We start from the raw sequence: 26,803 nt of genomic DNA, 5'->3' as shown, positions 1-26,803 counted from the left end.
CGGGGCGGGGCTCCCGGCGCACCTGCAGGAGCCCGGGTCAGCGGCGGCTGCGCCGCCGACGTCCCCCTCCCTCCCCCCGCTCCGCCCGCGGCCTGTCTGTTTACGTGGAGACGAAGATGGCGGCTGCGCCGGGCACGGTCCTCCTGTGAGCCGGCTACGGGAGTTGGCGCGAGGCCGGTGGCGGAGCGCAGCGCCCAGTCCTGGGCCGCCGCCGTGACGTCCGTCTCAATCAGGCCCTTCCCTTTCCTCTTTCCCTCCCTCCCTCCCTTCCTCCCCAGCGCAGGCCATGGAGGACGAGGAGCGACAGAAGAAGCTGGAGGCCGGCAGAGCCAAGGTAAGCCCGGCCTGGGGAGGGCGGGGAGGGGGGAGCCCGAGGTCGGCCGGGGCCCTGCTCCCGCCGTGGGGACGGGCGCCGAGGCGCTGCCTCGCTGCGGGGGGTCCCTGCCCCGCCCCTTCATTCTGGCCTGGGGCGTAGAATCCCAGGCTCCGGGTCCCTGCGCACGGCGGCCGGCCCCGCCCAGGCTTGCTCCAGCTGCAGACCCCGGCCCGCTAGCCTTCCTGAAACCTGGCTTTGTCTCATCCCCTTCGTTAACCTTTGTGCACTTCTCCCGCTTTCCCTGCTTGGGGAGGGCGCTTAGGCAGTGTGTCTTTTGTCTCCTCCCTCTCCCCCCCTCCCAGGTTGGTGTGTCTTTTGTCTTCTCTTTCTTCCTACACACACACACACACACACACACACACACATACACACGTGCACACGCACGCATGCAGCTGATGTACAGGTTTTGACAGGTGGGCTCTTTCTTTGCTCGCTCCACAGTCACGGGCAGGGCTCTCGCCCCGGGTTGGGGGGAGGCACGTTGGCACTTGTGGACCAGCAGGATCGGCCTGTGACAGCTGTCCGGGGACGGCCCTGCACAGCTATGTCCTGAATGTGCCACAAGTGCCAGCTGTGAAATCCTGCAGGGGAAGGGGGGTGTTTTTAGTAGAGGGCCGAGCTCTCCTCTCCCTCTTGACCTTTGAAGTTCTTTGTGGTGGGGAAGGGGGTTCGGTGTTCTGTGGAGCTAACAGAGTGGAAGCTTCAGCGAGAATCACTAGGCACGTTCCACGGTTCCAGGACAAACTTGGCCCAACAGTGATATATCTGGGTCAAAGGGAATGGTGACTTTGATTTTATTTTTTAGCGTGCTTTCAAATTGCTTTTCAGAATGGTTGGATCAGATCACGGCTTCCCCAAGGAGCCCTTCCAACACTGATTATTTCTATCTTTTGTGATCTAGTCTGGAGATACTTTAGCTCTATTATACCTATGGTCTTAAGAATCAGTGACTTTGTAATTTAGGGTTTTCAAAGCGATTTACAAGCTTGATCTTCACCACCCTGCAAGGTGGGTGCTATTGTTACTGCCATTTTACAGATAAGGAAACCCACCCAGAAGTTAAGTGGCTTGCTCACGTTCCTACAGCCAGTAAGTGTCAGAAGCAAAATTCACTGTGAGTTATTACATATCAGATTTACAGTAAACATATTATCTGGAGAGGTGACTTGGTGGTGTAGAAAGTGATAACCTGAAGTCCAGAGAGCCCTAGGTGTGAATCCCACCTCTCTCAGTTAGTAGCTGGTGTCCTCATCTGCAAAGTAGGGATGGTAATGCCTTCCTTATAAGCTTGTAAGGGTCAAATTAATTAATCTGTGTAATACTTTTTGTAAACTTTAAAGTGCTACATAAGGATCAGCTATTATTGTAGACAAGATGCAAATTATAATAATGAATCTCTTTTAAAAAAAAGGCTTCTGAGAATATTTATTGCTCTAAAATGCCCTTGGCTTTTTTGGATTATATTCAAACTGTCTTTATTAAAGACAACTTTTAGTACTTCATTACTTAAAGGATTTAAACTCTGGTATTAAAGATAATTACTAGTACTTCAATACTTAAAGGATTCCTGATACAGGTATACCTATCATTGATTTGAATTAAAACCTCTCTTCATCTCAGTCTATATGAGTTGCTGTGGCCTACCAAAATATTCAGCACCTCCTAGCCCCAACCTGCTTCTGCTGTGCCTTTTCAAACTTAGCTAGGCTGGTCCTCAGATAAGGAACCATGTCCATACTTTTTTAGCCTTTTCTGGGTCTTGCTGAATCTGCTGGCATAGCTTTCAAGGATCCAGTGTCACTTCCAGTATTGTAGCTGCTAATGTGATTGACTGCTCCTTTCAAACCCGGCCTCCCCAAGTGATTTCAACAACAGAGCTAAGTTTGATCTATAGACAAATTTGTATTAACTGTTAAGATTTTAGTGAATACAGCTTTAACTGAATCTTCACATTAATACATCGGGGCTCACTTAGAGTCAGGGCTTGAGTGATTGAATTTATTCAGGATCCCTGCTAGGGCTTTTGTAAGTGGTGGGAGAGAAGGGAGCATTCTTAGAAGCCTCTTTATTGCTGCTTCTGTCTAGGCATTCTGAGTGCCTGAGCACAGTGTCTGATGTCAAGAGAGCAAAGAGGCTTTACCTTCAAAAAGCCAATGAAAAGAAGGTGTGACTTGGTGAAAGATTGCTGGATTGGGAGCCAGGGACGTGGATTGGTCAGTCCAGGTCCCCCTTAATGTCTGTGTGACCTCGGAGACAGTTTTTTAATCCTCTCTTGTCTGAAGTAAAATAGGAGAGGGTTGAATTCTTTGACCTTTAAGGCTTTTTATAGTTCTAAAGCTTTGATCACATGATCTGACTTCACAAAAAGCCTGGTTTGACTTTTATCCTGGAATTTTCTCCACCTTCAACCCAGGTATCATTCCTTAGCTGAAAATAAAACCATTCTGAAAGAACATAGCTTATTGTTCGGGCAACGATGCAGTGTATCATTCTTCTCATAAGGATCAGAGACACAGCACTATGAAGATCATCTGGTCCACAAACCTCCCCCCTAAACCCCACAGATGAAGAAACCAAGGTGAGACAGAAGTTAAGTGACCTACCCAGGGTCACCCAGGAGCTGAGATGAAACTTGAACCCAGGACTCTTATACAAAACTAGAGTTCTAAATCTTCTGGGTTTTTGTTTTTTTTTTAGTTTTGTCTTTGAAAATTCTACATGAGAAAGGGGGACAGAACCTCTAGTCTTTGTACCTGATCCTAATTAGAGAAGCAGCGTAGTATGATGAATAGAGCACTGAACTTGGCAAAGATGATGTGGGTTTGAATGGGGGAAGGGAGCCCGTGTTTGTCGTAGCTTATCTCTAAGGTATCTCTTCCTTACTATCTGGGTGCCCATAGGAAAGTCACTTAATCATTTTAAGTCTTAGGTTCCTTATATTTAAAATCCAGATAATAATATTTCTACTGCTCCCCCTCATGGAGTTGTGAGGACAGTAAATCCTGTATAAATCAAAAATTCCTAGTATTAGGAATTTAACCTTTAACCTTTGTTTTGGAAGAAAATACTGAAATTGCCTTGTGGAATTGAAACCTTTTTTTAAAAAACAAAGTTGTGAACTACACTTGAGAAAGACTTTTGAAAAGTAATTTTCTGATACTAATGGAACTTAGGTTGAAAAGAGCAAAACATATACTTTATTTCCTAAAATCAGTTATTAAAATTGGGCCTTTTGTCTGGAGCCCTAGTAATAAGTTTGTTATTACCCACCAGAGGCATACAGCCATAAGCACATTTTATTCCTTAAACATATTTATCTTATTTTTTATTGATGTTTTTTGAGTTCATATTCATTTCTAAATCTGGATTTCCCTTGGACTCGTTAAATAATTGTTTGTAATAATTATTTTAAAAAAGAAAAAAGGCAGCTCTGCAAAACCAACAATCCCTCTTAATTCTAGTGCATTTTCTCTGATATTTCTCATTTTGCTTGTATATAGCTTGTTTGTACATATTTGTTTGCATGTTATTTCCCCTATTCGATTGTGATCTACTAAGGGCAGGAACTGTCTTTTGTTTTTTCATCCCCAGTGCTTAGCACAGCGCCCGGCACATAGTAGCCATTTAATAAATGTTTATTGACTGACTTACAGTATGTGCAATATTCCACACCGAGTCCCCTGCCTCTGCCAAGAAAGGAGGGTAGTGTGTTTTCTCAATTATTGTCTCCCCTCACCCCCACCTCCATTATCTTGTATTTATTTTGTACCTGTAAAAGTAAATGTCTCTCTCCCTATGCTGTTCTCAAGAATGTAAGTTCCTTAAAGTCAGGGATGATTTCATTTTCTTCTAGTATCTCTTGCACAGTGCTATAGTAGTTATTTAATAATGGCTTATTGATTGATTCTCTAGGGCCAAGTTTGGTACTTAAAATTACATAATATTCAGTTTCTTTTTTGTTTTGTTTTTTTTTCCTTTTACATTATCATTTATTTCTTTTTGGTTCTGCTTTCTTATGAATTTGTTCATGTTAATCTTCAGTTTTTTCTGAATTCTTCAGTCATCATTTATTAAAATAATATTCCATTACATTCATGTAGCATAACTTGTTTAGCCATTCCTGAAATAATGGGCATCTACTTTATTTCTAGTTCTTTGCCAGCCCAAAAAAAAGGTGGGGAGGCATCTGTGAATGTTAGAGGATAGATATGACCTCTGGAAAATATGTCAAGGGGTGGGATCTTTGGGTCACAGAGTGTAGACATTTTAGTCACTTAATTTTGTTTCAGAATGCTTTCTAAAGTGGTTGGATTTGTTCACAGTTCCACCAACAGCGTTGTCCTTCTGACTCTTACAATTTCTCTCTTTTGTCATCTTTGCCAGTTTGCTGGTTGTGAGGTGAAATGGTAGGGTTACTTTGATTGGCATTTCTCTTCTTCTTAGTGATGTGAAGTAACCTTTCATACAATTCTTGTAATTCTTTTGAGAACTGCTCATATCATTTGACTATTTATTTATTGGGGAATGGCTCCTGATCTCATATATTCCATATACAAGGTGTTCCAAAAGTCTTAGTGCAGCTTTAAACTATTAAAGCTTGGATATCTGCTCCATTATCAGAAATTTTTGATGCAAAGATTTTTTTCCCCTAGGGAGTGGTTTTCTTTCTTATTGGAGTTGCGTGATTTCATTCATATAAAAGGTACTTGATTTCAATAATCAAAATCACCCATTTTGTCTTTTGTGATTACGTCTGTCCTTTTTTGTTGTTGTTAAGAATTTTCTCTCATGCCGTACTTGTGAAAAGTAACTGGTCTCATCTTCTAATTTTTAGTGATGTGACCTCTTATGTTCAGGTTGAATATATATGTTTTGAACTTATTATGATATATGATGTCCATGTCTGATTATTTCTTAGCTAGTCTCTTCTTCTCTACTTTTCTATTTAAAAAAAAAAAAAAAGTTGGTATCAAATAGTTTTGGTGATTTCTGCTTTATAATATAATTTGGGGTCTGAAAGTATTATTTACTTTTTCATTTCTCCTTTTTTATATTGATCAACTTTCTCCTTCACTGCCCACTGTACAATGTCTTTTGGCTATCATAAGATGTTGAACATGCCTCTGTGATGCTTTTAATGGGAAACCAAATAGTCAGGTTTATTAGAATTGTTAAGTATTGAATAAGAGTTGGCTTACGAGGCGGAACCTGAAAACCATTTCTGTAAAACAAAGTATGTGGACTTCAGTGTGTGGCTTTGTAACCATTCATTTTAACAACACTAAGGCTTTTGCACATACTACTTTGTTCCAAATGGCCAAGATTACTAGGAGGATTCATACTGGAGAGAAACCCTGTAAGTGCAGTGAATATCCAGCATTAAAGAATTTACATGGGAAAGATCCTGTGTAAGTAACAAAAGTGTGAAATCCTTTAGTACCTGTCTATCTCTTACTGGACATCAAATAATTCATACAAGGGAAAAGCCATATTTGGAGATCACATCTCCATTAACCTCTAAAGATATGACATTATTATATTTTGTATATACTGATGGCCTATGATATCATTGGGTGGAAACTCCTTTAACTTACGCAGACCAACTTGTCTGTAATAGTCATAGAGAGTGTGTCAAAGGCCAGACTTGAATACAGATCTTCTTTACTTCAAGTACATACTAACCACTACACTGACTTCTTTATTATTAACTGAGTTAATTTGGTGTATTGGTGAGAAAGGCAAAACAAACTGCTTCTGCTGCAGAACTAAATGATTAATTCCATTTCCCTTCAAAACTATTGCATAATTTTTTCCAAGTAAAAATATTTGCAACTTTATATATAAAGAGAGCATTATGGTATTTGTGAGCATAACCAAGTTAAAGTCAGTTATGTTAAGATTAGCAGTAAACTATTACTGGTGCAAATTCATACTCTGTATTTCATAAGGTTCTATTAATTCTGCAGCATAATCCCACAAACCACAGCGGTACACTAATGTACAGAAGTTTATATAACTGACAGTACCTTTTTTTTTCTTAAGGGGAAAAAAAGGCAGTACAGTAACATTAAAACTAAGCTAACATTCCTTTTTTGGTGGCCTTATGCTTTTTTGCTTGAATAGTAAGATTGTTAGTCTTTTTTTGTAAATGTTTAGCAATAAACAAAATAGTTTTGCCAGGGAATGTCCAGTATCACATTAATACTACATGAAAAGTAGTGAAAAAAATTATATTGTCAATTAAGCCACTTAGTCCCACAAATTCTCAATTATTGAACCTTTGGTAAAGAAAAAAAATTATAATTCTCCAAAATTACTGGACCTTGGAAATTAAAGCTACATTATTCTAAGGTGAAGAAAGTAGCTTTCTTTTGCTGTTGTACTTTTGAGCGTTGTTTTATGCTTGTTAACAAGTACTGAGTCTTATTCAGTCCTTGTTTTTTTCCTTAAAAATATTTTATTTTCTTCCCAATTACATGTAAAGATAGTTTTCAACATTGATTTTTTTTTTTGGTGAGGCAATTGAGGTTAAGTGACTTGCCTAGGGTCACACAGCTAGTATGAGTGGGAGGCTGGCTTTAAACTCAGGTCCTCCTGACTCTAGGGTCAGTACTCTATCCACTGCGCCATCTAGCTGCCCCCAACATTGATTTTTGTAAAATTTTAATTTCCAATTTTTTCTCCCTCCTTCCTTTTCCTCCCCCTCCCCAAGACAGTAAGTAGTCTGATATAGGTATACATGTATAATCATGTTAAACATATTTCCACATTAGTCATGTTGTGAAAGAGGAATCTGAACAAAAGGGAAAAACCACGAGAAAGAAAAAGCAGAAAACAAAAATAAAGTGAAAAGAGTGTGCTTGATCTGCAGTCAGACTCCATAGTTCTTTCTCTGGATGTGGATAGCATTTTCCATCATGAGTCTTTTGAAATTGTCTTGGATCATTGTATTGCTGAGAAGAGCTAAGTTTATCATAGTTGACCATCGCCCAATGTTGCTGTTACTGTGTACAATGTTCTAGTTCTGCTCACTTCACACAGCATCAATTCACATAAGTCTGTCTAGGTTTTTCTGAAATCTGCCTGCTTATCATTTCTTATTGCACAATAGTATTCCATTACATTCACATACCACAACTTGTTTGCCATTCCCCAACTGATGGGTATCCGCTCAATTTTTAATTCTTTGCCACCACAAAAAGAACTGCTATAAATATTTTTGTACATGTGAGTTCTTTTACCTTTTTTATGATATCTTTGAGATACAGACCTAGTAGTGGTATTGCTGGATCAAAGGGTATGCACAGTGTGGTTGCCTTTGGACATAGTTCCAAATTGCTCTCTAGAATGATTGCATCAGTTCACAACTCCACCAACAATGCATTAGTGTTCCTATTTTCCCACATCTCCAACATTTATCATTTTCCTTTTCTATAATATTAGCCAATCTGATAGGTGTGAGGTAGTACCTCATAGTTGTTTTAATCTCCATTTCTCTAATCAATAGTGATTTAGAATGTTTTTTCACATGATTATAGATTTCTTCCTCTGAAAGCTGCTTGTTCATATCTTTTGACCATTTATGAATTGGGAAATGACTTGTATTCTTATAAATCTGTGAGTCTTATTGAATTTTTGAATTTAAATCAGTTATTGCCAATAACAAGAAAAAATGTGTACAATTTAAAACCGTTCTTCATGGCATTGGAGCTTTGTTGGAAAACATCTCAAAGGATGGAACTAAGTGGAGGGGCAGGATAAGAGGAGAGGCTGAAAGATGGACTGTTTAAAGTGGATAGAAGGGATCCATTAAAAGGGAGACAAGCGGCGTGGTACCACTGAAGTCTAGATTTGGAGTCAGGACCTGGCCTCACAGGCAGCTGAGCTACAGCTACTCAGGTGACTGGGGCAAGTAGTTTCATCTTCTGGGTCGGTGTCCGTTTATTCTCTGTACAGTGAGGGGATTGAAGCAGATGAGCTTCCAGGTGTAGAGCTGACATCCCACAGGAAAGGCAGAATGCAGGCCAGCAAGGATAGAGTTAACAAGGAGGGTTCCTGTATATGTTAACAATCCCAGTGAAACTGAAAGTTGGATGATAGTGAATTCAAAACAGGAAGTAAAAAAGGAATTTGATGATATATTCAAATAATTTAAAGATGAAAGAGTCACAGGTAAAAAAAAGTACATTATTCCATGAAGCAAAAACCCACTTTTTTTTAAGTTAATGGACTAGAACTAGACTCTACCAAATATGTTAAAATAAAATATTTTTTGTTATGATTTATCTGCATTTCAGTAGAAATATATGTAATTACATTTTATCTCAAAATGCACAATCTCAAGTTTATTCTCTTGCCATGAAACATCAGCTGAAAGGAATTTCCTTGTTCATTTTTGCTTGACTTATAGTACAGTAAAGCACCTTATGAAAAGTTAATTTTATTTAAACTTTATTTACGAACTTTATTTAGTTTCTGTTAACTTTCCATTTTAGTGTAGTGGAAAAAACACTGGACTTAGAGACAGAAGACCTGGGTTTGGGTTTTGGATTTGCTACTTATTAATTTCATGACTGAACAAATCAGTTACCTTTCTAAATCTCAGCTTTCTTATCTATAATATGGAGATAATTATAGTTCTGTTACCTATTTCACAGGACCAACATGAAGAAAGTACTTTGTGAACTGTGGAGTATTATATAATTAAATCATCACTATTAACTGTCTAGCACTCTACAGGACTCAGGAGGGGAACCTTCGGCCTCGAGGCCACATGTGGTCCTCTAGGTCCTCAAATTCGGCCCTTTGATGGAATCCGCTTCTCTGGGTATCACATTCTAAGTTTGTAATGGGTCAAGGGTTTGATTTAAGGTCCCTTCCAACTCTGAAAGTCTGTAATTCTGTGAAATGCTGCAATAATCATCAAATACCGAGAGCACTGAGGTAGGTTTCAGAGACTTGAATTCTAGTCCAAAATTTTATTTGGTTTTATGATCATGGACTAGGAGCCCTTTAGTGGCTTCTGGTCCAACCTATGCTGGAAAAAAGAATTTCCAGTATGATACATCTGACAAGTGGTTATCTAGCCTTTGCTTGAAGACCTCTTGTGAAAGGGAACCCACTACTTAACAAGGTACCCCATTCTACTTATGGGCAGGTAAATTACTAGGATGTTTTTCCTCTTAGTGATCCTGAATTTGCCTCTTTGAAACCTCTCCCCACAGTTATTTAATTTGGCTCTGAGATCATTGTCATGCATATGTCTTGTGTACATAGTTGATTGCATCTTGTCTCTCTCATTAGAATATGAGCTCCTTAAGGGCAGGATCAAACCCTGGACTTTAGCTGCTCCATCTTTTAGAGGCGGTATAGTACAGTGGATAGGTGCTGGACTTGTAAATCAGAGAGGCGCCTGTTCTAATCTCACCTATGATGCTTTCGACCATGGGCAAATTACTTAACCTTTTTTGGCCTCACTGTACTCATGCATAAATGGGGGTGATAATATGTACTTGTAAGACCAAGCTCAGAGGGTTGCTATGAAACTTGAATGAGATGAACAGATTGCAAATTTTAAATCCCTTTATAAATGTTAGTTATTATCATTATTATAATTCCTGCTGTAGCTTCATTTGCAGGTATGTTGGAACATATGATAAATATATGAGAACTCTGAACTTTCAGGAGAAAGATACTGTATAAGTTGTAGGTGAAATTGGCATTCCTTGATCTTGATAAGTTTTTCCCCCTTGGTTCCTACCACATATTTCAGCTTCTGTGAAGGAAATCAAGTCAACAAGCATTCATTAACAGCTACTATGTGCCGGGCACTGTGCTAAGTTCTTTAAATATAAAGAAAGGCAAAACAGCCCTTGCTTCAAGGAGCTCACATTCTAACGAGAGAGACAACATGCAATCACTTGTGTACAAACACGATATATTTAAGATCATAATCTCAGAGGGAAGGCACTAGCAATAAGGGGGACCAGAAAACAGTTCTTGCAGAAGGAAGTAAAGGGAAGCAAGGAGGTGTGGAGATGAGGGAGAACCTTCCAGGTGTGATGGTCAGCCAGTTAAAATGAAAAGAGTCCAAAGATGGAATATCTTGTCTGAAGAACTGCAAGGAAGCTAGTATCCCTGGATCATAGAGTATATTAAAGGGAGTAAAGTGTAAGAAGACTGGAAGGTAGGAAGGGACCAGGTAATGAAGGGCTTTAAAATCGAAACTGGATTAGGAGACACTAGAAGACATGGTCAGACCTGCTAACTTTAGAAAGATCACTTAGATAGTTGAGTGGAGGATGGACTGGAGTGTGGGATGAGATGAGGCAGGGAGACCAACCAGAAGGCCATTACACTAATCCAGGCATGAAGTAATAAGGGCCAGGACCCAGGGTGGTGACAGTGTCAGAATAAAGAAGAGAGTTTATAGAGAGACGTTGTGAAGGTAGAATTGACAGGACTTACCAACAGATTGAATATGGGAAGGTGAAAGAGTGAGAAGTCAAGACCTAGATTGTGAGCCTGGGTAACAGAGGATGATAAGAGTCGTCAATTGTGAAAGAGGAATTAGGAAAAGGACAGCATTTGGGAGGAAAGATACAGAGTTCATTTTTGGACATGTTGAGTTAGGACATACAGCTTCAGGTATCCAATAGGCAGTTGGACATGTAAGACTGGAGGTTAGCAGAGAGATTATGTTGGATAAATAGATCTGAGTATCATATGCATGGAGATGATAATTGATTTCATAGAAGCTTATTCTGTCACCAAGGGAAATAGTATAGAAGGAGAAGAGAAGAGGAGCTAGGACAGAGCCTTGGGGGACACCTACCTTTGGCAGGCACAACCTGGATGAGGATCCAGCAAAGGATACTGAGAAGGAGCAGTTAGACAGGCAGGAGAACCAGGAGAGATCACGGTCTTGAAAACCTGGAGAGGAGAAGAGGATAATCAACAGTGCCACAGGCTGCAGAGAGGTCAAGGAGAATGAGGATTGAGAAAAAGTCATTAGCAGCTTCAGTTGAATGGTGAGGTCAGAAGCCAGACTTCAGAGTTAAGAAGCAATAGATTATTGCAATGTAGCTTTTGGTAACTTAATAGATTCTTAACGAAATAATTTCTCTCTTATAGATTTTGCAAGGTATTTTAATATCACAAACAATAGCGGGTAATGAATGGAACAATAGATTCTGCATCGAGCAGTGTTATGTAGTAAGTTATGTCCTACCTTGTCAGGATCTTTAATCTGCATTGCTCTCTCATTGGTGTGCTTTTTAGATAGGTCAGCATTATCAGTGATTCAAATAAAGGTGAAAAAGTTGAGAGGATTAATTATATTCCATTTCACTGTATCAAGCTTTCCATATTCAACTGAATTCCAAATGACTGTTTCTTTTTATCGTTTAGTCTGACTTGCTTAGAACAGTATGTTAATGAATCAAAGTTTGTGAATTTGAGCCTACTGTGCCCATCTTATTGTCACTTAAAATGTTCTAGTTAATTGCTTTACACAAACAATATATTGCTATGAAGTATCTGTCCAATGTGTACTAATTGTTTAATACAAATGACCACTGTTAGAAAATAACTCGTGTCCTCCCTGTGATTGAATAGGGTCTTTTTTTATACAAATAACTATGCAAAATTTTAAACAACACTACTTTTTATTGTGTCAGTTTTAGCTAAAAATCGCACCTTTTCCAAGAAGTCTTTCCTGGTTCCCCCTCAAGTACCTTCTCCCTGAGATTACTTGCAATTTACCCAGTGTATATCTTAAATGTACATAGTTATTTGCATGTTGTCTCCCCTATTAGATTGTGAACTCCTTAATGGCAGGGACTATTTTTGCCTTCTTTGTATCCCAGTGCTTAGTGGAGTGAATAGTAAGCTTAATAAATGCTGCTGCTTCTTTCTTCTTTTTCTTCGTCTTCGTCTTCCTTCTTTTTCATCATCTCAGGGTCTTCCAAAACAAAATTTTAAAAATTCAAGATTCAAAATCTTGTTCACGAGTAATGTCTATACTATGGCCCTGCAGAAGATTTTGGTTTTGTGCATAGACTTGTCATTGTAGGAATAGAATTTAGCAGTATTCAAGCAATAGCTTTGCCTCGATTTACAGTGATAGCTTTGAGTGCAATGGAAAAATCCTTTGTTTATCCATGAATTTTACAGACTCCCTTGTAATGAATGGCATAGTGTACAAATAGATCTTTTAAACTAAAATATTTTAGTGTTTGCCAAATTAAATTTCTGCGTTTGATTTATCTAAGAATGAATTTGGCAACAGATGTATAAATGGATTTGTAATCATTGACTTCAGAACCTTAAGGGAATGTTCACTTCCCATTTGAAACATGGATAGAGATTTTTATGATAGTTTTAAAAGATTGAAATAAAGTAAGATGTGTGATTCATTGTAGGTCTTTACAAATTGTAGTAAACTACTAAGGCCAGACATCTAGAACTGATTGAATGACATTTGGAAAGGAATAGGTCAGGAGCAATAACTGTTAGCATTCATGGGTTTGGGAGGAGATTAGGATGTGATTAATGAATATAATGTCCTATGTTCAGATAAGGAGACTTTCACTGTGTATTAACATAGCTAACCTATTCTCCACAAGTTTTGGCTAGTATATAAACTCATTAAAACAAATCTTTGTTTTGTTAAGCACTCCACAACTGCAGAAGACCATGGGGCAGGAGATAAGGTTGTGCAGTGCTGTTTGGAGATAAAATTGTTGAAGTTTGGCCAGACGAGGCCTCTTCTGCCAAGTAAGAGAGGAGGCACGTAGAAACTGTTAAAAAAACTATGCGTAAGTTTATAAGTATAGCCCCTAACATTAAAAAAAATCTACTGACACCTGTGTGCATCTTTATCTAGTTTATTTATTATGGGCTTATTCAAAAATGTATCTGGAGTTACCCTAGATTTGATGCAATTATTTTTCATTTATTTTTATTCTGTACATTAAGTAAACTGAGCATTTACCTAAACAAAGGAGAACAGAGAAAGAAGATTGTAAATGAAAAAGCAAATTTCTTTTGTGTACTGTTCCCCCCTCCCAAATTGGAAAAAAAAAAAAGGAAAAAATAAAACTCATGTAAGCAATATGCATAGTCAGACAAAACATATTCCTATATTTGTTCTGTCTTAGTAAGTTTGTCTCATTCTGTGCCTTGAATCCAGGCCTTCTCAGTCAGTAGGTGGTGCTTTTTCATCAGTCCTCTGGAATCATGATTGGTCACAGTTCTTTTAAAAAGTTTTTTTTTCTTTTAAAATGTTGTTACTATTAAAATTATTCTTGGGGTTTTGCTCACTCTACTTCTCTTGAGTTCATACAAATCTTCCCAGATTTCTCTGAAAGCATCCCTTTCATCATTTCTTATGCAATTATATTCTGTTATGTTCACATACCACAACTTGTTTAGGCATTTCCTAATTGAGAAGCATTAGTCAGTAAACATTTCTTATGCACCTACAGTGAGCTAAGGGCTGAGAATACAAAGAAAAGCAAGACATTCCCTGCTCTCAAGGAGCTCATAGTTTAATGGGACAGACACAGACAAACGGCTATATACAGCATAAACTCGAAATAGTCCACAAAGAGAAGGCACTAGAATTAAGGGAGATCAGGAATTGAAATTTAAATGAAGCCAGAGAAGCCCCAAGGCAAGGGGCAGCTAGATGGCACAGTGCATAGAGCCTGGACCCTGGAATAAGGAGGACCTGAGTTCAAATTCAGTCTTAGACACATGATACTTACTAGCTGTGTGACTCTAGGCAAGTCACTTAACCCCATTGCCTCACCCTCCCCCCCCCCAAAAAAAGGTAAGAAGCCCTGAGGCAGAGATGAGGAAGGACAGCCAGCCAGGGAAATCCTGTTAGTTTCCAGTTTTTCACTATAACAAAAAGAGCTGCTATATAAACATACTGGTACATACGGGTTATTTTTCCTGTCTCTCTGATCTCATTGTGACATAGGCTTAGCAGTAGTGTTATTAAAGATCAAAGGGAACATATAAACAGAGTTTAGTGACTTTTGGGGCATAGTTTCATATTGCCTTCTGGAAAAGCTAGTGCTGTTCACAGCTCTTTCAACAGGGTATTAGTGTTCCTGTTTTTCCAAAATCCCTTCAACAATTGTTATTTTCCATTTTTACTATCTTTGCCAGTCTGATCATTGTGAAGTAAAATTTCAGAGCTGTTTTAATTTGCTTTTTTTTTTTTTAGCTGTTAGTGATTTAGGACATTTTTTTCACATGGAGTTTGATTCCTTGGATTTCTTTCTTTGAGAATAGCCTGTAAATATCATTTGACCATTTATCTATTAAGGAATGGCTCTTGTTCTTGTATATTTTGGTCACTTTCTTATGCATCTTGGATATTAAACCTTTATCAGAGAAGTTTGCTACAAAGATTTTTTTCTAGTTAATAATTACTGCTATTAATAATAGCTAATGTATAACATTTAAAGATTTGCAAATCAATTTATTTATATTATCTCATTTGATCTTCAAAATAATCCTACAAAATAGGTGCTAATATCCATACTTTATAGATGAGGAGACAGATTAAATGTCCAAAGCTAGCATCTGAGGCAGCATTTGAACTCAGCTCTTCCTGAATCCAAAATCAATATTCTATCCAGTATGCCATGTAGTTGCCTTAATCGTTCAACCTTCTAATTTTAACTACGTTCCTTTTATTTGTACAGAAACTTTTAAGTTTTATTTATGTAATCACAATTATCCCATTTTATTTTCTGTGATCCTCTATCATTTGTTTAGTCATGAATTCTTCCCCTGTCCATGGTTGGGAAAAGTATTTCTTTTCTTACACCTCTAATTTTTCTATGGTGTGACCTTTTATATCTAAGTCTATTTGGAACTTGTCTTGGTATACGGTGTGAAATGTTAGTCTAAATCTAAATTTTGTCAGATTGCTTTTGATTCTTCCCGTAAGTTTCTGTCAAATAGTGACTCATTACTTTAGTAGTTATGGCTTGGGAGTTTATTGAACGCTAGGCTACTAATTTTTTTTTTTTTTTTTTTGAGGCAGTTGGGGCCTAGGGTCACACAGCTAGTAAGTGTCTAAATCAGGATTTGAACTCAAGTCCTCCTGACTCCAGGGCCAGAGCTCTATGGCTGCTAAATTCTTATATTCCCTTATGTTGTATATCTAATCTATTCCATTGATTGGCTTTCCTATTTTTCAGCCTGTACCAAGTAGTTTTGATGATTATTGCTTTGTAATACAGTTTGAGATCTGAGATCCTTCGGTGCCTCTTAACAAAGACTCCAGCTCACTTTTGCCCTATTGTATATAAATCAGTGCTAGCTTTTAGTGCAGGGCCCACTTAGCAGGGCTGGTTTCATAGAATTACTGCATTGCTGCTCATCTCTTAAAAGCCAAGATAACTGAGACTTTATGTGACTGGCATAATGGATTAGCACATGTATCCTTGTCTTGAGTGAGTATGTCCATCTACATGTCTACCATCCTAGTAGTCTGTCACATGGGTCTGATTGTTTTTTGTTCCTTGAGATCCCAAACCAGTTTTCTTTAAAGGTCTGTGTCATGTGTGTACTCTAAAGAGATCAAAGAAAAAGGAAAAAGACCATATGCACAAAAATATTTATAGCAGCTCTTTTTGTGGTGGCAAAGAATTGAAAACTTGAGGACATGGCCATCAGTTGGGGAATGGCCAGACAAGTTTGGTATATGATTGAGATGGAATACTATTGTGCTATAAGAAATAAAGAGCAGGATGGTTTCAGAGAAACCTGGGAAGATTTATATAAGCTGATAAAAAGTAAAGCGTGCAGAACCAGGAGAACGTTGTACACAGTGACAGCAATATTATAATGATAATCTACTGTGAAAGAACTAGCTACTCAGATCAATACAATGATCCATGACAATCCCAAAGGATTGAATGAAAAATGCTATCTATGATGAAAAAATGCTGTCTATCTATCTAATGAAAAAAGCTATCTCCAGAGAGAGAATTGATGAACTCTGAGTGAGTGAAGATTGAAGCATATTTTCTTCAACTTTATTTTTGATGCTTTTTTTCTTTCTCAATATGACTAATGTGGAAATATGTTTTTTTGACTTCATATGTATAATAGTTACTGTATTTTTTGCCTTCTCAATGAGTAGGGGAGGGTGGAAAGAAGGGAGGGAATATGTAACTGAAAATAAATTTTAAATAAAATAAAGGTTTACATCATTTAAAATGCTCTTTTCTGAACCCTCTTCTGACACCATACATGCCTAAGCTTCTGCCATTGAAATTCTAGCTATACAATTCAGTCTTCATTCTACCCTTTAGCCTTGTGTAAAATTTGAATTTCTTCTCTCACATTCTGATATCTTCCAGCCATTCCTCACATTTAACTATAACCTTTCAGTTTTCCTTAATTCCCACATTGTTTTTCACTTTTCTTTAAACACGGAACATCCACCTGCCTGCCAAGATTCTCAGAAGTTTTATTGTTATAAAGTTCTTTAGATTTCACCTTCATCTTTGAGGAAATCAGGGAATGAGGGGTTACTAATAAGCGCCTGAAAAGCGCTTTGCAGTTTATATTTGATCCTCACCACAATCCGTTTTTGTTAGAAGTGCTGAAACGGAGGCTTAGAATGGTTAAGTGGCATGTTACAAGACGAGCCCGCGATAGAGCTGGAACTGAAACCCTGTGCCCTGTCCATTGCACCGCCCCATCTGCCAGCCTGTCATCTCTAATTAGACCTCACCTCTTGGGACATTAACCTTAAAAGCAGCCATCCAAACGCCAGGCCGCCTAGCCACCACCAGCTTACGGAGGAACACCCAGCACTTCAAGCCCAAGAAGCCGACACAGCAGCCCCCACGGTCAGCGGCTGCCACCCGCCTGTCACAGCGTGCAGAGCATACATCCATTTGTTAGCAGTTTCCCTCCCCTCCTCGCACACAGACGTCATCGGTCTTTTTGGGTGCAATGGATAGCAGCAATAATAGATACAATAATTTTAGAGATTGTTCGACCCTTTTTAAACTGCTCTGTGCCTTAGAAAACAAAAAGGTTACTAAAGGCAACCTCCTGCCAAGCAGAACCTTTAGACGTCTAAGGGACAAGTGATTACTCACTTGTAGCAAGTGTCTCCTCTAAAGTGCTGCTTGCTTCTCACCCTTCACTAACCAGAGGACAGTGGGCTTGAAAGGACTATTCCTAAGCAAAGATACTGCATGTGTATATTGTACATGCATGACCCTTCATTGTGAGAATTTTTTTTTAATCAGCATTCAGTGTAATATAGGGGCACAGTGTTATACATCTGCGCCCTAGCCTGCCCTCGGATAGCACTGATCTACTATTTCCTCCTCCCACATCTCTTCAGCTGTTTTCACAACTTCAGCCTTTACTGTCTCCTTTGCTTCCATCTCTTTGGCTACCACGTATCTGAACTGAGGCCTTTCAGATGCTGCCACTTTTTCTGCCGCCCCTGTTTCCTCTTTAGCATCCGCTGGACCACCACCATAGCCTCTGTTAAACCCTTCATCGCCTTCCCTGCTGTACCAGTTGCTACTACCAAGCCATCAGTGAGAAGACTAGCATTTATTTTTCTTTACTGTGACCCACAAGTCCTCTTCATTCCTAGGTTGCTTGGCTTCCACGTATTATGAATTTTTGTTTATCAAAAACATGTGTACAAGATATTTCAGTGAAGGAGGATTCAATATATTGAGTTATTTATATAATACTCATAGTCATCTTTGGGAGAAATACTGTATAATGAGAGTTCAAATGAGCCAGTCCAAATAATATCTCATCTGTGGTCTCTTTATGGACAAACTAATCCTGTAACATAGGCTGTTAGTCTTCTACTGAACATACTTCAGGTAACCTTAAGTTAGTGACTGGAGTTGTGATTTCACTGGTATAGGGAATTCCTGGGTGAAAGAACTCCTTCCACCAATGCACCACTTAATAGTCTCAGCTGCCTTGAACACTGAGAGGTTAAGGGAATTGTCCAGGGTTACATAAGCCAATATGTGGCCAGCAGAATTTGAACTCAGATCTTCCTGGCTCCAAAGCCAATTCTTTATCAATTATGCCAGGCTGCCTCCCAGATAACTATAATGAGCTACAAAATAACATAAACATTTCCTATTTCAGATTGGTTCAAAGGTCTGTTTGGTATGCTCTCTCTGTTATTGGTACTAAGAGATGTTCATATTACAATTTTGTAATTAAATTAAAATCCTATTCAGTTTTCTGGCATAGAAGATTCTGGACAAAGTCTAGTGCCTCAGCATAGTGTGGAGGTAGCCCTAAGTTTTTGAAGACTATGCTTTTGTCATTGCTCAGTTGTGTCTGACTCTGTGACCCCATGGACCATAACATGCCAGGCCCTTTCATCCTCCACTGTCTCTCAAAGTTCATGTTCATTGTTTCCAAGACACTATCTATCCATCTCATCCTCTGCTGTCCCTTTTTCCTTTCACCTTCAATCTTTCCCAGCATTAGGGTCTTGTCTAAGGAGTCCTTCTCTTTATGTTGCCAAAGTATTTAAACTTCAGCCTGAATTAAGTATTGTTATATAATATAATATATATAATTAGTATAAATAATATATAGATATTATATAATATATAATTATTTAATGTATTATATTACATATAATTACAAATTAAGCCTGAATTAAGTATTGACTGATTTGATCTCCATGCTGTCCAAGGGACTCTGAGAAGTCTTCTTCAGCATCACAATTCAAAAGTGTCGATTCTGTAGCACTCAGCTTTCCTTGTAGTCCACCTATGATAACCATACTTTGCTACTTAGAAAACCATTGCTTTGACTGTACAGACCTTTGTTGGCAAAGCGATGCCTCTGTTTTTTAGTGTGCTGTCCAGGTTTACCAAAACTTTCCTTCCAAGGAGCAAGAGTTTTTTAATTTCATGGCTGCAGTCTCCATTTGTAGTGATCTTTGAGCTCAAGAATATAAAATCTGACACTGCGTTGATCTTTCTTGTATAGTTCTGTTGTGTATTCTTGCCACCTCTTCTTAATCTCTTCTGCTTCTGTTAAGTCCAAAGACTGCTAGTAGAACACAATCTCTAACAAGTTCACCATATTGAAAAAAAGTCAAGTATGATTCCTACTATAGATTACTTTTGTTTCCCAAAAACTAGCTGTCTGCTTTGTGATGAATATTTTGGACGCGGCAGCCCATGAAACAGTTCAGGGAGTAAGGGACACCAACAGAAATAACCATTTCCTAAAGAATTTGTTTAATTGATGTAAATCAGTTGCCATAACCAGATTAAAGATTCTAGAAACAGTCTAAGCTGTTGATTTCCTTTCCAAGTGGAGAGATGTGACCACCAAGATAAATACCAACTTAGAATATAAACTTTTTGTAGTATCTTATGGAGAAGGATGGTCAAAGATTATGGAGGATATTGGCTCATAAAGCATCAAGAAGCAGTGAAAGAAAAATAAGTTTATGGAAAGCTTGGTGATAGATTGAGCTAAAGAAAGTAATTCAGAAGCAATTTAAAGATGATCTGGAAGGAGAACATTAAATAGACTAAAATGGAAAAGATCTATAAAAAGTATGATAATAAAATCTTTTTCATCATCAATGATGGTGACATCATGTTTGTACTGGTATTTCATTCTCTTTTTTATGTTTTACATAAGGAAAGAGAGTCAATACATCTGAAAGAGGGCAAGATAACAGTGGTGAAGGAAAATGTTTGAGTCTTATTGGATAAGATGGATTGAATTGAATAGAATTCTCTAACCCTCTGGTAATAGAGAAGTACGTGCTGAGTGACCTTGCTGCAACACATTACAAATGAGGAATCATGCAAGAAAGGTACTATAAAGAATGTCAGTCAGTCTTCCATGAACAAAACATCTATCAAGCTCCTACTGTGTGCCAGGCACTATGCCAAGCTCTAATGACATAAAACTAAAAGTGAAGCACCTCTCAAGGAGCTTTGATTCTCATGGGGGAGACTTAACTAGGAAAAAGGCCACTCATTTGGATAACCAGCATGCTCCAGTGTTATCTTCATATCACCAATAGAGCGAGAGACAGGGTTCCACAGTAGAGTGGGTGGATGCCTGAGGCATGCTCAAGATGGATAGTCAGCAAACATTTATTAACTACTTTCTATATGTTTTGCCGTGGGCAGACGTGAATACGGGTGGTCATCTATAGGGTGGGAGTCCTTTCATCTGTATGTACTGTTGGGATATTGGACTAAGATTCTGTGGCTTTAAGATCAAGGGATAAGGATTCTTTTTAAGCCAACAACTTAACTGTAGTCTTGTGCTAAAATTAACCCTTTGCTAGCTCCTTAATTCAGTTGGTTCAACTTGCATTTGTTAATTAATCAGTAAGTATTTATTAAATTCTTACTGTGTGCCAGGCACTGTGCTAAGAGTCTAATGACAGAAAGGAAACAGTCCACGTGCTTAAAGGTTTGACCAGAGGGCAAACGTGCATACAGATTCATCAATACAGACTGTGTAAAATATAAATAAAAGGTAGTTTTTGTAAGGAAGGAGGAACACTAACAGCTGGAAGAATTGGGCTTCTTTCAGGCAGTGGCACTCGAGCCTCCATGGAGCTAGAGCTCCTAAGGACAATTGAGAGAAAGAGCTTTCTGGTCGCGTGCAAAGACACGGAGAAGGTACGTTGTCATTTAAGTGGAAAGCAGTAGGAAGGTCAATTTGTCTGGAATATAGAGTATGGAATGCGGGGTAGTAGTGTGTAAGACCTACCTTACAGGGTTGGTAGGAGAAAAGGACTTGACCAGACTTGAAAAGCACTCTGTTCATGTGAGCTGTGATTATTGTTTAACTTAAAAAGATGTAGAAAATGAGTGCTTTATAAATGTGAATTTTGAATTGGGCAAAATGAATGGATAACAGATTATTAAAAGTTTCCATCATTTAGATCATCTTAATTGTTCTGGTCAGTTTAGAGGCAGAAACTGATTGAACTTTGATAGACAGGTGGGGACAGACACAGTATCCTCTAAGTGCAAATCTTGTAACTATTTATGGGATTGCATATGTTAGCATTTTTATAAGTGCTTTCTACATGAGAAACACAGATGTCAGTAGTCTGGAATATAAGTATGTTTTTGAACAAATGAAAATGTTTTCACATGGTCACATTAATTTAAAGAGCATTGTTTCAACATTAAGTGTTCGCTAATTTAACATAATTTCTGTTTTTACTTAGTTCTGTAGCTTATAATTTTTCAAATAAAAGGCATTAAGTGAGTCAGATGGTGGGATTTCATATTTTTGCATATGTTAGATTTCCTTAGTAAGCTTCAAGAAGGAACCTAAAATTTATCTAATCTTTGAATTTTATCTGTTAGGACAGTGTTCTGTGCATAGTAGGCACTTACCAGAGAAATAAAATTGCTGCTATTTTTCCAATCCATGGGCATTCCGGTTTTTATTTTGGTCAGCCATCATTTGTGGTTTCTTGTTAGGACTTTTTTTGTTTGGTTGTGGTTTGTTTTTTTTTTTTTAGACTAATCAAAATTTACTTGTAACACTGAGCAGTGCTTTTCATGTTTCTTGGGGTTGTGCAATCTTTCTGCATTGTATAATTTAACATAACTTCCTTGAGGAACCTTTCCAGAAGCAGCTGTGCTGTTAGTGGAACAAATGCTAGAGGACCTAGAACCTTGACCTATGACCTTGAGCAAATTACTTAATTTTTTTTGGATTCAGAGAGTTGGACTAGATGACCTTTAAGGTTATTTCCAGCTCTAAATGCAAGGATTACATAATTCTTTGATTTTGTTTTTATTCTGTGGAAGACTTTAAAAACTACTGCTCACTTTTGACTAGTTTTCTAAGAAAGATAAATTTATATTGATTTAAAACATTTAACAGTATAACGATCATTAATCATCTTTGAGCATCACATTTCAGAGCCTCCTAAACATGTTCCATGATTACTCAGAAGAGTACATTGGAAAACCGAAGTGAATGAAGAATACCTATTGTCCAGAGATTGATATGCCCTTCAATTGGCAACCAATAAAGTTTGTCTCTCAGTTCATAAATTTTAGACACTGCACGTGGAAAATGAAATTGGCCCATAATTGAACAAAAGAAGCAAATGGGGATGAATGGCCTTTGGGAAATTGAATGGTATTTATACCCAATCTTCTCCCTGAATCAAAGGCTTGTCTTTTTAATTCTAGTATTCCCCCAATGAAGAAGCATGACTTGAGGTCATAGAATACCGCAGTCGCTCAGGATCACCAAAAAATGCAGTGGAGAAGCACACGGGCCTTCCTAAACATGTTATCGATGAGGAACTACAAAGAAGTGCTGTGACTGCTGTCAGAGAAAGGGGTATAAAAGGAGAAAAGGACTGGTCATGTAGAATGAGAGAGAACAGACAGGAAGTCTGTGTGCTCACTTGGTTTCCATTTAGTGTGAAAAGATTTAAAGAGAAGCCCCCAGCATATCAGATGGACCACCCCTGCTGTGGTAAATTTAGGGAGGACAGACAGGGATAAATTGCTTTTTGCTTTATTGATGAGAGTGGCCACATTGTTAAGATTAGAGATTTATTTAAGTATTAAAGAATTGAAGTATTATCCTAAAATTATTTCTTAGTTTTCCTTTGTATTAGTAGACTTGATATGTATTGTAATCCATAATTTTGTAAAAGTGGGGCCTTCCTCCAACAATGCAGTTTGCAGTCCATCCACACCTCCTCTTCCTAAGTGATTCCATGTTCTCCTGACATTGTATGGTGACCTGAGGATTGTATGGATGCCATGGTATGTTCATTGATTATCCCTTGTTCTCACTACATGACTGGCTAACCTCTTTTTCTGTCAAAAATCTTACTGAAAACATCCTTTATGATTTTTCTCCAGTGTATAATATATTATGTCTCTGTTCATTGGTTTTGAGGCTGCCCATTACTTTTTTGGAGGCTGTGATATTATACAAATCAAAGCTGTGTATCACCAGAATAATATTAATGTTAAAAATATAAGCCTTATTTTTCATAGAGTAGCTTAGAGTCATTAAATAATATTACCCAGTTTCCCAAAGATCTGAATTTGAATCCTGTCTCAGATATTAGCAATGTGACAAGACATTTTAGCCCATTTCCTCATCTGTAAGATGGGGATAATAATGGCAGTGCACTTACAGGGTTGTTGTGAATATCAAAAGAAATAATCAATATGAGGTGTTCTGCAAACTTTAGGATTGGCCTCTTGTTAAGGCTGGCTTCACTTAATTTCCTGGCTATCTCACCAGGTGCCCGATGCCGCCTAGACTAGAAACCAAGACCTGGCCAACTTAATGCTTCTAAAAGGAGAACTTGTGAGCCGTCCTCATGTTGTATTGTTAACTTTCTTTTGCCTTCTGGATTAATTTATAGGAGAATGTTAAAAATGATATGTTCCTTCAGTTCCCTTTGTTGGTCACCTTGGAGTCACCTTGAAGCTTGACTCTCCCTCACTCCTAAGTCTTGCCAGTTCTCCTACATAAGCAGCCAGCACCCAAGTTCAGGCCCTCCTGCTTTCTATCCTGGAGTATTTCAGTAGCCTCCCAATTGATCTTGCTGCCCCAAGTCTTTCCCCTCTCTAATCCATCATCTGCACAGACATCGGGGATGTTCCCAAAATGTAGATCTGATTATTGTCATTCCTCTGTTCAAAAGACTCACTATAGCCTCTACCATCAAATATAAATTCTTCTGCTAGGTATTTAAAATCCTGTATTACCTGGCTCAAACCCTCATTTCCAGACTTACTACATCACTTTACACATGCCATATTTCAGCCAAATTGGCCTCCTTGCTGTAAGAAATCCCATCTCGGTTTCCCTGAGGTGCGCCGTGCCCAGTGCTCTCATCGTATGCTCCCACCATGGTGTTCTGCGGCCAGGGCCAGAAGGTGCAGAAAGTGCAGAAGGTGATGGTGCAGCCCGTCAACCTCATCTTAAGGTATCTCCAAAATCGGTCCCTAATTCAGGTGTGGCTATATGAGCAAATAAATATGCAAATAGAGGGCTGCATAATTGGTTTCAATGAGTATATGAATCTTGTGTTGGAGGATGCAGAGGAAATTCACTCTACAACAAAGTCAGGGAAACAACTTGGTCAGATCTTGCTAAAAGGAGACAACATTACTGTACTACCAAGTGTAACAAGAAGTATATGGTCAGTGAAGTTAGAAGATACTCAGAAGGCAATACTTTTTTTTCTTAGTTACATTCTCTGGGCTTCAAAAACCAGCTACACATTTTTCCATGTTATTTTGATCTTTCTTTTATGGTATTGTAACAATAAATGGGTTGCTCTGGGGTTTGTTTCTATTAAAAAAAAAAAAAGAAATCCCATCTCCCGTATCTGTACCTCTACATTGGCTGACCGGCCTCACTTGACCTTGTCAAATCCCCAGTTTCCTCTAGACCTTATTATGCTCGAGTGCCGTCTCCTACATGAACCTTTTCCTATTTACCTCAAGCTGTTTTCTCTTACCCTCCCCTCCAAAAGTACATGTTTACTTTATCAACATTTGGTATTTGTGTGTGTTTTTTAAAAATGTGATTCTTAGCATCCTCTGTCCCCCTTTTCCATTACTGATGAAGCCAAAGTGGGGTTAGGTCGGACTGAAACCATTTCGTATTTTTCTTTGTTTTATGAATTGCCATGGCTGAAGAATTCATCACCAAATGGCTAGCTACTGGTAATGAACTTCTTTACTTCACTGGTTGAGCCTCATAAAACAAACATATCTAGTTGTTGGGCCACTCAAATCCTTTTCTGTATGGCTTGAGACTGCCATGGGCCTGCCGAGCCTGGGCTCTGCTTTCATAGCCTTCAAGAACTTAGGGTTACATGCACAGTTGAGTTAATCTCTCCTAATGTCCAAATGCATTTTCTGACCTTGAGAATATAGAAATGATTTCATTTCTATATTGAGATTGAATATTGAGCATGCCAAATAGTCCAAATAAGTTCAGACTAGTTGAATAACATACAAGTGAAGCAACTGGTCTTGCACCTGTTCCTTACTACTTTAAGGATTATTTTCAGAAAATTTAGTGTGATTGATAAGAGGTGACATGTTATATATTTTGTTACTGTGATAGATGTGATAGAATTTTCTCATTTTTAAAAGTTAGGTATTTTTGGTAAATATGACATATTATAATTTTCTATTGTCTACTTCAGATGTGTATGAAGCACAAATTATGTTCACTAATATTCCCCAAGTGTGTCATAAACCTTTGAATACTACTAGTATTCAAATACTATTAATAATATTATTTTGTCCACATAAAATATTTTATTACATTGTAAATGATGTTAAACTTTTTATGATTTATAGTTCATACTGTAATATGTCCCTTAAATTTTTTTATGCACATAGATGCTACTTTGCGTTGTTCTCTTTCCTGTCTGATGATGCCAGGATTCAAATTAGTCCCTGCGGGTTTTAGTTTACAAGCTATTCCTGTAAGAATTTTCTTTTATTAGCTTTTTCAACTGATGCTTTGGAAAGTATTCCAATATTGAATGTGTCAATAGTATCAGACCCTTCATAATTTAATTTTAATTTTAATTTTAATTTTTAATTTTTCTCATGATCTTTTGAAACAAAATGTGTAAATGCTTTTGTGCAGACTCAAGTCTGTGTAAGATACAGGTTTATTAAAAGAAAAACTTTACCTGTTACTTCATATATTTAAGATTGTATTAATGATGTTGTGCTTGATTTATGAAAATACATTGTGGTTTAGAGTAGTTTAGCCTTGTAGTAATTCCTGTTCTAGAACTTTAATCAGAGTTAGCTTTAATAGTTTCATGATTAACATGTTATAAAAATTTAATGTAACTCAACTAAGCCATGCCTTCTTATGCAGTTTTACAAAATCACAGGTCAGAGCATGACTCTTTAAATGTCTACAGTCATTAATAATAATCAGTACATAAAGTGGGAGTTATCTTTGTGTTCGAACAGTGTTATAAAGAGATCCTATTACTTTAGGTTTACTTTTAACATAACTTGATTCATGTATAATAAATTATATTTATTAATAAGTCTTAAAAATCTTAATACATAATTAAGAACATCCTTTTTAAAAAAGTACTTTCCCACTGTTTTTATACAGTTTTGCAGGATGGACAGTACATTCAGATTTGTAAGATAGCATTTAATCAGCAAGCATTTATTAAGTACTTTGTTACAGGTACTAAGTGCTGGGAATACAAAGACGGGGGAAGGAGTTCCCAACCCCAATGAGCTCAGTACCAATGAAAAAGACAACATGTAAACAACTATGTACAAATAAGATATATAGAGGGCCAATTGGAAATAATCTCAAAGGAAAGTGCTAGCATTGAGAGGGACCAGTTAAGAT

The 26,803-nt window shown here is 38.0% G+C and overlaps 1 protein-coding gene across 8 annotated transcripts in view; it reads left to right on the top strand.

Annotated features, from left to right (window-relative positions):
- The first annotated feature begins 280 nt into the window (after nucleotides 1–280).
- The window catches only part of AKAP9 (A-kinase anchoring protein 9), a 185,597-nt gene continuing 159,074 nt past the window's right edge, over nucleotides 281–26,803 (top strand). For all 8 annotated transcript variants that reach the window (XM_027847848.1, XM_027847849.1, XM_027847844.1 and 5 more), the window contains exon 1: nucleotides 281–334. In XM_027847848.1, coding sequence (XP_027703649.1) covers nucleotides 287–334 — 48 coding nt within the window. In that variant the 5' untranslated portion in view covers nucleotides 281–286. The remainder of the gene's footprint in view (nucleotides 335–26,803) is intronic.

Source organism: Vombatus ursinus, unplaced genomic scaffold (genome assembly GCF_900497805.2).
Source record: "Vombatus ursinus unplaced genomic scaffold, bare-nosed wombat genome assembly UNPS02005459.1, whole genome shotgun sequence".
NCBI classification, from domain to species: Eukaryota; Metazoa; Chordata; class Mammalia; order Diprotodontia; family Vombatidae; genus Vombatus; species Vombatus ursinus.
The sequence above is the reverse complement of the archived record's forward strand: the minus strand, read 5'-3'. Positions and strand labels throughout refer to the sequence as shown.